Source organism: Propithecus coquereli, unplaced genomic scaffold, assembly GCF_000956105.1.
Source record: "Propithecus coquereli isolate 6110/MARCELLA unplaced genomic scaffold, Pcoq_1.0 Scaffold329, whole genome shotgun sequence".
Lineage (NCBI taxonomy): Eukaryota > Metazoa > Chordata > Mammalia > Primates > Indriidae > Propithecus > Propithecus coquereli.
In genome coordinates, this window is record NW_012148941.1 from 1652488 (window position 1) to 1664437 (window position 11950).

Genomic DNA, 11950 nt, shown 5'->3' on the forward strand with positions numbered 1-11950 from the left:
GTGTTACACTATTTTCCTCAGTTTACATATGAGGACACTAAGGCTCAGTAAAGTTATATAATTGCTCAAGTTCTGTATGAATGATGTAAACAATGATTTCCCTAGCCACGTTGATCTGTGCTGGTATTAAAGTGAACTATAATCTATTTTATCTTTTTTCCTGGAAGTTAGTGACTTTTTGGTAAATGTTGTGGAATAGAACATTTAGAAAAGAAGTCAATACTGACTTATCTAGGGCTGATATATTTTTGTAAATCCAATAAAGTTAATGAAAATGTCGACCTCCCTCTCTCGTCTCAGACCACACATCCAGGATTCTGTGCTGGTCAGTAAAATGTTATAGTCACTCAATTTTTAGTACTTGACTGTGTTACATTTTAAAACATATTCCACTTACTGAAATTTGTTCTGTAGTTGTACAAGTGCACAAAAACATGCACAGAAATGTTTATGGTATTATTTGTAATAGAAAACTGGAAAAACCTAACCATTAGTAGAGGATTGGTTAATTTGTGGTAGTTACACATACAATGAAATACCTTGTAAAAAAACAAGAGACCTACATATGCTGATGTAGAAAAATCTGAGTAATATTGAATGAAAAAATCATATACAGTATGACCTTATTTGTGTAAAATGTGTGTATTACGTGTGCTTTCGTGTTTGTATACATGTAGGAAAAAATTGGAAGAACATATAAAAGGAATTGTTGCTTTTTTTTAAGTTTACCAACATGATATCTTTATTAAAAGTTGCTTTCAGATTTATATTGTATAGCTAGTAGAATACCTTGGAATTAAAAGATTGCCTGTCTTATGTAACTACCTCTTTTTTTTAAATTTTATTTTTTTAAATTGACAAATTATAACTACATATTCATGGGGTACATAGTAATGTATAGGGTAATTAGCATATGCGTCATCTTAAACATTTAACATTTCTTTGTGTTGGGAACATTCTAGCTATTTTAAACTATGTAATATATTATTGTTAATTGTAGTGATCATACAGTGATATAGAACACTAGAATTTATTCCTCCTATGTAGCTATAGTTTTATATCCTTTAACAAATCTCTCTCTTTCCCTCACTTCCTCCCATCCTCCCCAGCCTCTAGTATTAAATATCTTCTTTTCTACTGTTAACTTCTATGAGATCAACTATTTTTTTGTAGCTTCCACATGTAAGAACACACAGTGTTGTAACTTTCTGTTCCTGGCTTATGTCACTTAACATAATGTCCTCCTGTTCCATCCATGTTACTTTGAGTGACAGGATTTCATTCTTTTTTATGGCTGAATAGTATTCCTTGGTATATATATACCACATTTGCTTTATCCACTCATCTGTTGTTGAACACCTAGGTTGATTCCATTTCTTGGCTATTGTGGATAGTGCTACAATAAACATGGGGATGCAGATGTCTCTCCGATATAAAGATTTCCTTTCTTTTGAATAAATTCCCAGTAGTGAGATTGCTGGATCATACATACAATAGTTCTATTTGTAGTGTTTTGAGGAGCCTCCATACTGCTCTCCATAGTGGCTGACCTGTTATATTGAGTAGTTTGTATTCCCACCAGTGTATGAGTGCCTCTTTCTCTGCATCCTTGCCACCAATATTTTTGTTTGTTTGTTGTGTTTTGTCTTTTTAATAATAGCCATCCTAACTGGGGTGAGATGATACTTCATTGTGGTTTTGATTTGCATTTCCCTGAGGATTAATGATGTTGAACATTTTTTCATATATTTGTTGGCCATTTGTATGTCTTTTGATAAATGTTTGTTCAGATCATTTGCCAATTTTTTAATCAGATTTTTTTTTTTTGCCGTTGAGGTGTTTCAACTCCTTGTATATTCTGGATATTAATCCCCTGACAGATGAGTAGTTTGAACATATTTCCTCCCATCCTACAGGTTGTCTTTTTGCTCTGTTGTTTGTTTCCTTTGCTGTGCAGAAGCTTTTCAGTTTGATATAATCCCATTTGTTTATTTTAGCTTCTGTTACATACGCTTTTGAGGTCTTTTTCATAAAAATCTTTTCTCAGACTAACGTCCTGAAGTGTTTTCTCTATGTTTCTTATAATATTTTTATTGTTTCAGGTCTTATATTTGGGTTTTTTATCCATTTTGAATTGATTTTTATATAGGGTGAGAGATGGGGGTCTATTTTCATTCTTTTGCATATGGATATCCAGTTTTGCCAACACTATTTACTGAGGGGACTGTCCTTTCTCCAACGAATGTTCTTTGGCACCTTTGTCAAAAGTCAGTTGGCCGAAGATATGCGGATTAATTTCTGGGTTCTCTATTCTATTCCAGTGGTCTGTGTGTCTGTTTTTATGTCAGTATTATGCTGTGTTGGTTACTATAGCTTTGTAGTATATTTTGAGGTCTGGTAGTGTGATACTGCCAGCTTTGTTCTTTTGGCTCAGGATTGCTTTGGCTATTTGGGGTCTTTTTAGTTCCATACAAATGTTAGGATTTTTTTTTTTTTCTATTTCTGTGAAGAGTAAGAATATCTTTGGTATTTCAATAGGGATTGCATTGACTCTGTAGATTGTTTTGGGCAGTGCTGTCATTTTAACAACATTAATTCTTCTGATCCGTGAGCGTGGGATGTTTTTCCATTTGTTTGTATCCTCTTCAGTTTTTTTCATCAGTGTTTTGCAGTTTTCCTTGTAGAGGTTTTTCACCTCCTTGGTTAAATTTATTCCTGTTTTTTTTCTTTTGGTAGTAATGTAAAGGGGATTGCTTTCTTGATTTCTTCTTTAGCTAGTGTGCTGTTTGTGTATAGAAATGCTACTGATTTTTGTATGTTGATTTTGTGTCCTGCAACTTTACTGAATTTATTTATCAGATATGAGAGGTTTTTTTGAGGTAGAGTCTTCTGAGGTTTTTCTATATATAAGAGTATGTTGCCTACAAACAGGGACAGTTTGACTTTCCCCTTTCCAATTTTGATGCTTTCTGTTTCTTTCTTTTGCCTGATTGCTCTGTCTAGGAGAAATTGTTACTTCTGATGGAAACTGTAGCCCCTTTTAATTCTATACCCTTAAGTACCATTTTATTTACTTTACCATGAGCATGCCCAGCCTCAGACTTTTATATTTTAATATTATAAACATTCCAGATGTAAACATTTATAAAGGCCTTTCTAAGTATGGCAAACCCAAAAGCCATAAAGGGGTAAAAATGATAAATTTTTATAAAAATTGTAAAATTCTGTACCACCAAAATAGCTTTTTTGAAAAACAGATAAACTGAGAAAGACAGCATGTACAATATGATTGGCTTCTGCCTGATGTTCAGCTTCATTTGCTGCTGCTCCATTCCCCTCCTCCCTAGCCCCTCCCCCACACACTTACACACATAGTAGGTTCAATGTCTGACACATAATTGGTGCTTAATAAATAGTCATTGAAAAAAATGAATTAATTCCATGGCAGTTTACATATCACAATCTATAGTACAATAACACTTCTTAAAATGAATAAAGACGACTAACAACCCATTTTAAAGTTGATAAAGGACAACTTCGATACTTCACAGGAAAAGAAATGCAGGCTGAGCATGGTGGCTCATGCCTGTAATCTTAGCACTCTGGGAAGCCGAGGTAGGAGGATTGCTTGAGCTCAGAAGTTCAAGACCAGCCTGAGCACAAGCTGAGCAAGAGCAAGACCCCATATCTACTAAAAATAGAAAAACTAGCCAGGCATGGTGGTGCGAGCCTATAGTCGCAGCTACTCAGGAGGCTGAGGCAGGAGGATGACTTCAGCCCAGGAATTTGATGTTGCAGTCGGCTACGATGACACCACTGCACTCAGGGTGACGGAGCGAGACTCTGTCGGGTAAAAGAAAGAAATGCAAATGGCTAACAAACATAAAACTTTTAATAAACACTAATTAAAACAGCAGTGAGATTCTGGCTCCCTTCTTGAACATTACCCTCATTTCTAACCATTCCCTGGGTATCTCCCCTGAGTGTCCATAGACTACGTACTGTGGTCTCCTTTCAGATCTTCCTTTTATCTAGCAAATGCCTGGCATGTATTAGATGATTTGTTTTATAAACAAAGCTATCTAAGCTGTGTAATAATCCCCTAGAAGTGTCAGGTGGGCAGAAAAGAGTGGTGGATAAGGCCAATAATCACAATTAAAATGCCTGCAAGGTGGTGTAGCCTCCCTTCGTTAAACTCCTTTTCCTCATAGTTTCCTTAATGGTGTTAACATGCCTCCTTATCTTCTTTGCCCTTTAAATTTCTCCGGAAGCACACGCCTTAGTGGCAGAGCTGATCAATCAGCAAAAATGAGTCTTCTTTTTTTGTGTATGTAAACAATGGTGTTATTGTTGTGGTACATTGTTTAACCATTGATAGGTGCTGGATATTTTTGGAGTTCTGTGAATACTTTTCTTCAGACTTAACACCATATTATCTCAGGTACCTTTTGTCTTCCTTTGAGTGTTTTGGGGAAAGGAAAATAAACTAAATCTACTCCCTCTCCACAAGAATTTGTATTATTTGAGAAGATCCAGCAAGGATACCTGGTGCTTATTTTATTTTAAGATCAATTAATAATGTCTGTGTAGTAGAAATCCACTCCAGCTTTTGGATTTATAATTGAATCTCGTAACCTGAAATCCTCTTTCTCCAGTCTGGTATTTTCTTGTGGTAGCCAGCCTAGAAATACGTGTTGAATAACTGGAATGATCAGTGTAGATCCTTGAATGCTTTTATGCTTCTAAAAAAAGGACAAACAAAAATTTTTGTTACTGATTTAAGGAAAAGTAGTGTAACCACATTAAATACAATTTGGAAAATAAGAGGAAAAAACCGTACTCCTAACCTCAGCTAACAAAATTGCTGGTAGATTTTTAATGTAGTTCTCACATTTGTATTTATGTGGTTAAAATTATATATCTTTCTTTTTTCCCCCCCACTTAATACATCCTTAGCATTTTCTCATGTTGTATCATTTTATGACTATTACTTTAAATGGCTGCATGGTAGTCTGTTAGTCACGTGGCCTTGTTGTATGCACAGTGCTTATGAAGAAGAGTGGATGTTGTTTCTGAAAAAATGTGGCTCTTAACAAGAAACAATTATTCTCATGGGTCTCATTACATGGATTTTGATAAAAACAGTGTGACTTTATTGTAAAGTCAATGACTTTTTGTTTTCAAACATATAAACCTGAAACTTGAGGAAGCTAGTTGTCAGTTGAGAGTAATATACCGTATATTAGAGTATATTAGATACATACTCTAGAGAAGTTACCAGTAAGTTGGATTGTTGCTTATTTTTGAACAGAATTTTTGTCATAAATCTCAATGTCAACGTTGTGTTCTTTTATAGATCATGGAGCTTTGTGGTGCAAAAAGACTTGGTTATTTTGGAAGAAGTCAGTTCTACATTGCTTTGAAACTTGTAGCTGTTGCCCAGTCTGGTTTCCCTTTAAGAGTGGAAAGTATAAATACAGGTAAATATGGAATACACTAGTAACTGAAATGAAAATGGGCTTCTATTACAAATGAAGTAAAGTCAATAAAACTCTTGAGTCTTTCTGATGTTATAGTGGCATGTGTGACCTTGAGTGAAGTGTCGTGACTTTATTCTGACTACGTTGCATTTCTCATTTGAGATTAGAAAAGTATGTCTATTTTATAACCATTATGGTATGCAATGTGGACTTCATACATACTATTCAAAATGGCAATTTTTCAGAATTAATTTACTAAAAATTGCTTAGAAAGAATTTAGATGTATAATTTTATTAAGGTAAATGATGAATTGTAGTGACTGTCTTCGTATCTAGTTTCCTTGTTTTCTTCTTTTCTAATAAAACATTATACTTTGTGGTTTTTTGTTTGGGAAGGCTGTGGAGGCTCCATTTGAAATTAGAAAAGTATCAGTTAACCAAACTTTCTGATTGATAGAGATAATATTAAAATATTGGCAGACCAAAACTTAGTCACAATCTGACCACCTTAGAAGTTTCACCTCAGATAATTCATTTTTCAGTTATTTGGACGCTTGTTAATGTGGAAGAAGACAGAAATTCTATAAAGATAGGCACTTAAATGCAGAGGGTTCTGAAGTTTGTGTAAAGAAAAGGTGAAAGACAAAATTGAAGTTTTCCATAATCTGTAAATTACAGAAAAATTTCTGTAAAGTTCTGTAAATATCAATTTTTATAGTTTTAAGTACCAGCTCAGTTTATTAGTTGGCCAGAAGTTTTCATTGTGGACCTCTGGTTTGCCAGAGGTTCTTCTAGTGTTGAGAGTTTATCTTCTTTTGAGGTAATTTTGAATTCTTTTACATACATACTGAGTAAGCTTAATAGTTTCCCTTCTTTGTATGGTGGTTCTAAAGAGAGACAAAGGTAATCGTATATGAATGGAAATATGCTTTCCTCTGAAAATAATTCTGTAGCTGTATTGTTCTAATCTGAAAGTATGTGTTACGATTTACCTGCGGAGAATTTCTTAGTCTTTCATTTTTCTCCTCTATTTAAAATTGAATGTAGAGTATCTGGTTGTAGGAGAGTCATAAGCCAGACTACAGTGGACAGATAGTATATTGTGTACCATGTCCTTGGTAGATGAATAGTAAGGTATTTTTTCCCATGAAAATATTTAAGTCTAGTCTCAAACTTAGTGACGTATTCTGTGTTTTAGAGACTCAGTATAAGTAGAAGCAGCCTAGGCTTTGGGGTCTGACTGACCTAGGTTCAGATTCTATCTGTCAGTTACTATTAATGTGACCTTGGCATCTCAGAACCTCCATTCCCTTTTCTGTAAATAGGGGCTTTGCAGGATTGCTATGGTTATGAGATGAAATAAACATAAAATGATAAGAACAGGGCCAGACATGCAGTAGGCATTTAATATAGCTATCCTCATCACCCTTTAGAAGTACAATTTGGTTTTACTACTACTTTCTAGTAAGAGTCTCCCTAAACTATTGAAGGGAGATAATGGTCCAAATTTTGCTGTGGTTGACATTTTGTGCCTGTTGTTTCTGTATCAGTTTTTGTGTTTTTAATGCGTATGTACTTTTTATTTTAAAATAATAATAATTTTTGTGGTTAACAGTAAAGGACCTTCCTCTGCCAAGATTTGTTGCTTCAAAGAATGAACAGGAATCTCGCCATGCAGCCTCATATTCTTCAGATTCTGAAAATCAAGGATCTTATTCTGGTGTAATTCCCCCACCACCAGGCAGGGGGCAAGTGAAAAAGGGATCCATAAGCCATGATACAGTTCAGCCTCGTACAGCTGCAGATCCACAGGTAAACACGTGCATGTAAATGTTGTCAGTCGATGTCCTGTGTATATGCTTACGCTAAAACATTTGTTGGTACGATAATAATTAAAATTATTAATATTATTATTTAAAATAATTAAAATGTCTCCTTAAAATGAAATTTTTTAAATAATAATATTCTTTCTAGGAACCTGCGTCCCCAGTGGTTTCACCACAGCAGTCCCCACCAACTTCTCCTCACACGTGGAGGAAGCACAACCGTCATCCCAGTGGGGGGAATAGTGAGAGGCCTCTTGCAGGACCTGGACCTTTTTGGTCTCCTTTTGGTGAAGCACAATCAGGTATTTCAAGATTCTTTATAAGTAACAATTATTTAGAGTTGTAAAATGAAGAAAACTTGATAAACATTCCTTTAAGAGTTGTCTCCAAGACAATTTTTAATTGTAAGTTAAATTTTAATAGAAGCAAAAGCCAACTATGAAAATTTATAAATAGATATATCACTTGAAAAGTGGCAACTGTATTTACATACATCTGTGATGCTTAGACAAAAGTTTATGGATACCAGATTCTCTGATGGTAAAAAGAACAATTATTTCCCAGAGTATTATGTACATATTATATGAGTCTTAGCATTGACAAGGAGAGCACAAAATAATTAAAAAGATTTAAATGAAGTATAATTTGAAATTGAAAAGATTACATTTTAGAAATTGTTAGATTTCTTCAAAGTTAATGTTTGAAAGAAAACTTCCTGGTGACTTTATTTTTTTCTTCAAATGTGAGTAAGCGTGTTTACTCATTCTTCTTTTAGGTGGTTCTGCTGGTGATGCAGTGTGGTCAGGGCATTCTCCACCTCCACCTCAAGAAAACTGGGTCAGTTTTGCAGATACTCCACCAACCAGTACTCTTTTAACCATGCATCCTGCTTCTGCCCAGGTGTGACATTTTATTGGTATTGCATTTTTATTTGCTTCATTCAGAGTATTGCTGCAGTCATTGTTTTTATATTTTGCTGTTGTAAATTTTCTAAATGCAAGTTCTCTCTTTTATTTAAAAAAACAAAACAAAACAAAACTCTGCTCTGTGTCTTTTCAAGTCTGTTATCATTGGAATGTTTTAGCTGATTTTATTTCTGTTTCTAATTCCTCAGTGAAGTTTTGAAAGGTTTCTGCATCCGGGAATATATTTGCTTGGCTTTCTTAGCACATTTTCCATAACTTTTTGTTGCTAACATAATTGCTATCATTCTACACATTTATATAATCATTGTGCAAAAACATATCCAATAACCTGATTGTAACAAATATGTGGTTTGCTGATAACTTCTTACATTGTAAATATCCACAAAAAGCAAGTTTTACTTTCAAAGATAAGTAACCTAGCAATCTTGGTCCATATAATCATATAGATAGATACTGTACTGAGGAAAAAATGTTTCATTACAGGACCAGACAACAGTACGAACTGTAGCATCAGCTACAACTGCCAGTGAAATTCGTAGGCAATCCAGTAGTTATGATGATCCCTGGAAAATAACAGATGAACAAAGACAGTATTATGTAAATCAATTTAAAACCATTCAGCCTGATCTAAACGGATTTATTCCAGGTGAGTTGTTAAAAACAGAAGTTCTTCAAGATGGGACAGGACAAAAATCTCAGTTTCTAATCTCAACGACATTGTTTTGTTGGTCATAGATTTTAATTATAAAAGATAATTCTCAAATTATTTGTCTAAAAAATGTATAATCACTGGGGGCCAAAATCATGACATACTCACATATTAAGGTTACCTTTTTCTCAGTGAAAACATCTAAGACTCTTACATTCTGTTCTTAGATCTGTAAGTTCAGAATAACATTAAACAACACTGTTTTAATATTTCAGGATCTGCAGCTAAAGAGTTTTTTACAAAGTCAAAACTTCCTATTCTTGAACTTTCTCATATTTGGTAAGTGTGGTATGTCATTAGTTGGGTAATGTGGGTTATTTCAAAGGAGTTTCTAGCAGATTGTAGAGCCTTAAAAAATAAAGTATTATACTAACCTCTTCGAAAATGTTTTCTAACAACTCAATATTGGCTTACAATAATAGCCAGCTTCTGTCTCACTCTGGAAAAGAAATAAGTGATATAGGTACAGTAGTTCTCTCTAAAGTGCTAAAATGCTTTGAGCTATATCAGCTACTGCTTGTTGCTAGCACAATGCATGGAATAAAAGCTAGTTTGTTCATCTGTGGTTATGTTTATCCCATTTGGTTTTTATCAAGTTTAATAAATTCTATACCAAGCCAAAACTTTAGGAACAGTGCTTTGTTCCCGTTGAAACACAGAGACATAGGATAGCTGCTTTATAGTTGGAATTGGCCATTAGAACACAAAGTATCATCACAAATTACTTTTTAAAAACAATTATCAGATAAACATAAATGTTAATTCTACTTTATATCAATATATTTCTCTATATTCTAAATTATTTTGTTAATAGATTTTTAGTAGCATAGAATACTATAGTAGGAGGTAGGTAAATAAAACCTAAAACTGAAAAATCAAGAACTGGCAATATATGTGTCCTTTTTATAGTTTAAGACAATAAATACAAAAGTGGTTGCCTCTGTTTCTATGAAATGGCAGGGAGAGCAAGGCAAGGTGGCTGTATTTTTGTGTCCAGCCTTGTAGTTCTAGTCAGTGCTTTAAAATGCATACACGTTAAACTTTGATAGTAATAAAAGCAAAATTTTAAAAAATTTCAGTGACTTACTGCATACGCCTTACTTTAAATCCTAAAAATGCATGTGGCCTACGGGTTACTTTTTGGTGACCTTAATTATTAGGGCTATTTTTTTAGCATTTTATTGTGAGAATTTCAAGGACACCAGAATGTTTGAAGAATTGTGCCATGAGTACCCATGTGCCCACTACCACCTAGATTCTGTAGTTAACATTTTGCTGTATTTGCTTTGTTACTCATCTTTCTGCCTATGGGATTTTTAAAAATTACTGACTTTTTGCACTTTCTCAGGGAAAGTATTTCTCTCTCTTCTTTTTGAGGAATAAAGGGATCCAAAGCAGAATGAGATGATATTCATGATAAGTTTGTCTTCTAGGGAACTCTCAGACTTTGATAAAGATGGTGCATTGACACTGGATGAGTTTTGTGCTGCTTTTCATCTGGTGGTTGCTAGGAAGAATGGCTATGACTTACCGGAAAAACTCCCTGAAAGCTTAATGCCCAAACTGATTGATTTGGAAGATTCAGCAGGTAAGATTGGGAGCTGTAGAGAGCTGATTGCATGACTTGATAAACATGCTTGATTCTGAAAGCAAAATCAAGATAGATGTTAAAACACTTAGCTTAATAGTTTAGACATTTTATCAAGGGTACATAGATTTGCCATCAGAATAAGATGTGTGGGGGGAACTTGGATTTGTTTTTATTCAGCAACTTTTAAAAAATAGAGATAAAGAATATATGCCACTCTTTCACCTTTACACTTGTGATTTGCTGAGATTTGAAGAATATTTCACAGTGTCTTGTTATTTTGCCACCTTTAATTTCATTTTATATTGTCTAAAGTGGGTAAAATAACCTGTCTTCATTATAAACATTTTTCCATTTAATGCATCTTAACTTACTGAAGGAAAATAACCTGGTTCTTCATTAGACCTTTGAAATCTTGAATGTTTTCCTTTAAAACGCCAAATTCTCTTCTGTAGACTCTGAAGAAATCTGACAATTTTGTCTTTCATTTTAGAGAATGCTATTTTGTAAACAAGAATGCTTATGTTCATATTTGCTGATAGCTTTCTTTAAAAGGAAAAAGAATATCAAGGGTAAAAATTAGTACATTTTTCTTAAATTCTGGAAGAATAAAAGGAAATCTAATGTTAAAGTCTTAATGAGTCTAATTAAAAGCAAATTATTGTCTTTCGTTTTCCTATCTAAATTCTCTGTCGGATATGATAGTGGAAGGAATTTTATAGTTTTAAGGGGAGGTTAAAACAGAATTTGTCTCTCAAAAGGGCATTTTTCTATCAGACAGCATCTCTTTAACCCAGAAATGTATATAGTCTGACTTTGTTGTCTAAATTATACAGAAGGAATCACATGCACGAAATTACTGTCACTAAGAAAACAATGTCTTCAAGTTAAGAATCTGAGTGTGCTTCTAGTTTTGCTAATTTTGCCTATGACCTTGGGCAAGTTCTAACCATTTACTCTATTTTTCCCTACTGTTTCTCCACCTGAAATGTGGATTTGATGCCATTAACATTTCAGGACCTGAATTGTACACTGACTTTATATCAACCCATAGGTTGATTTTGAAAATTTAGCATTGATTTTAATTTTTTTAGGAATGCTTTTCTATGAGAATCCTAGCATTTTCCTGATCATTTTAGGTAGTTGTGAAGCATCAGTTAGCCTCTAACTTGAGCCGAAAGCTAAATATCTTTGTTAGGTCATTTTGCTTCAAAATACTTTGATTTACCTACTTAAGAAATAAAAACAACTGTTTATTTATGATAGGAGTCAAAAGAGAAGAGATTGTGGTAGCTTCACACTTTCCACATCATTGATTTAAAAGCTGAGCTTTGTACCTGGGATTTTATATGACTCCGGCCTTTGAAAACGGATAGCATAGTAATATAAGAAAATAATTTAAATCAAGTTTAATCTGTTCT

At 33.9% G+C, this 11950-nt stretch overlaps 1 protein-coding gene across 2 annotated transcripts in view; it reads left to right on the forward strand.

Moving 5' to 3' along the window:
- Positions 1-11950, forward strand: part of REPS1 (RALBP1 associated Eps domain containing 1) — a 74792-nt gene that overhangs the window by 27262 nt on the left and 35580 nt on the right. For both annotated transcript variants that reach the window (XM_012650496.1, XM_012650497.1), the window contains exons 2-8: positions 5357-5480; positions 7096-7292; positions 7455-7608; positions 8082-8206; positions 8716-8878; positions 9157-9220; positions 10375-10529. In XM_012650496.1, the coding sequence (XP_012505950.1) occupies positions 5357-5480; positions 7096-7292; positions 7455-7608; positions 8082-8206; positions 8716-8878; positions 9157-9220; positions 10375-10529 (982 nt within the window). The remainder of the gene's footprint in view (positions 1-5356; positions 5481-7095; positions 7293-7454; positions 7609-8081; positions 8207-8715; positions 8879-9156; positions 9221-10374; positions 10530-11950) is intronic.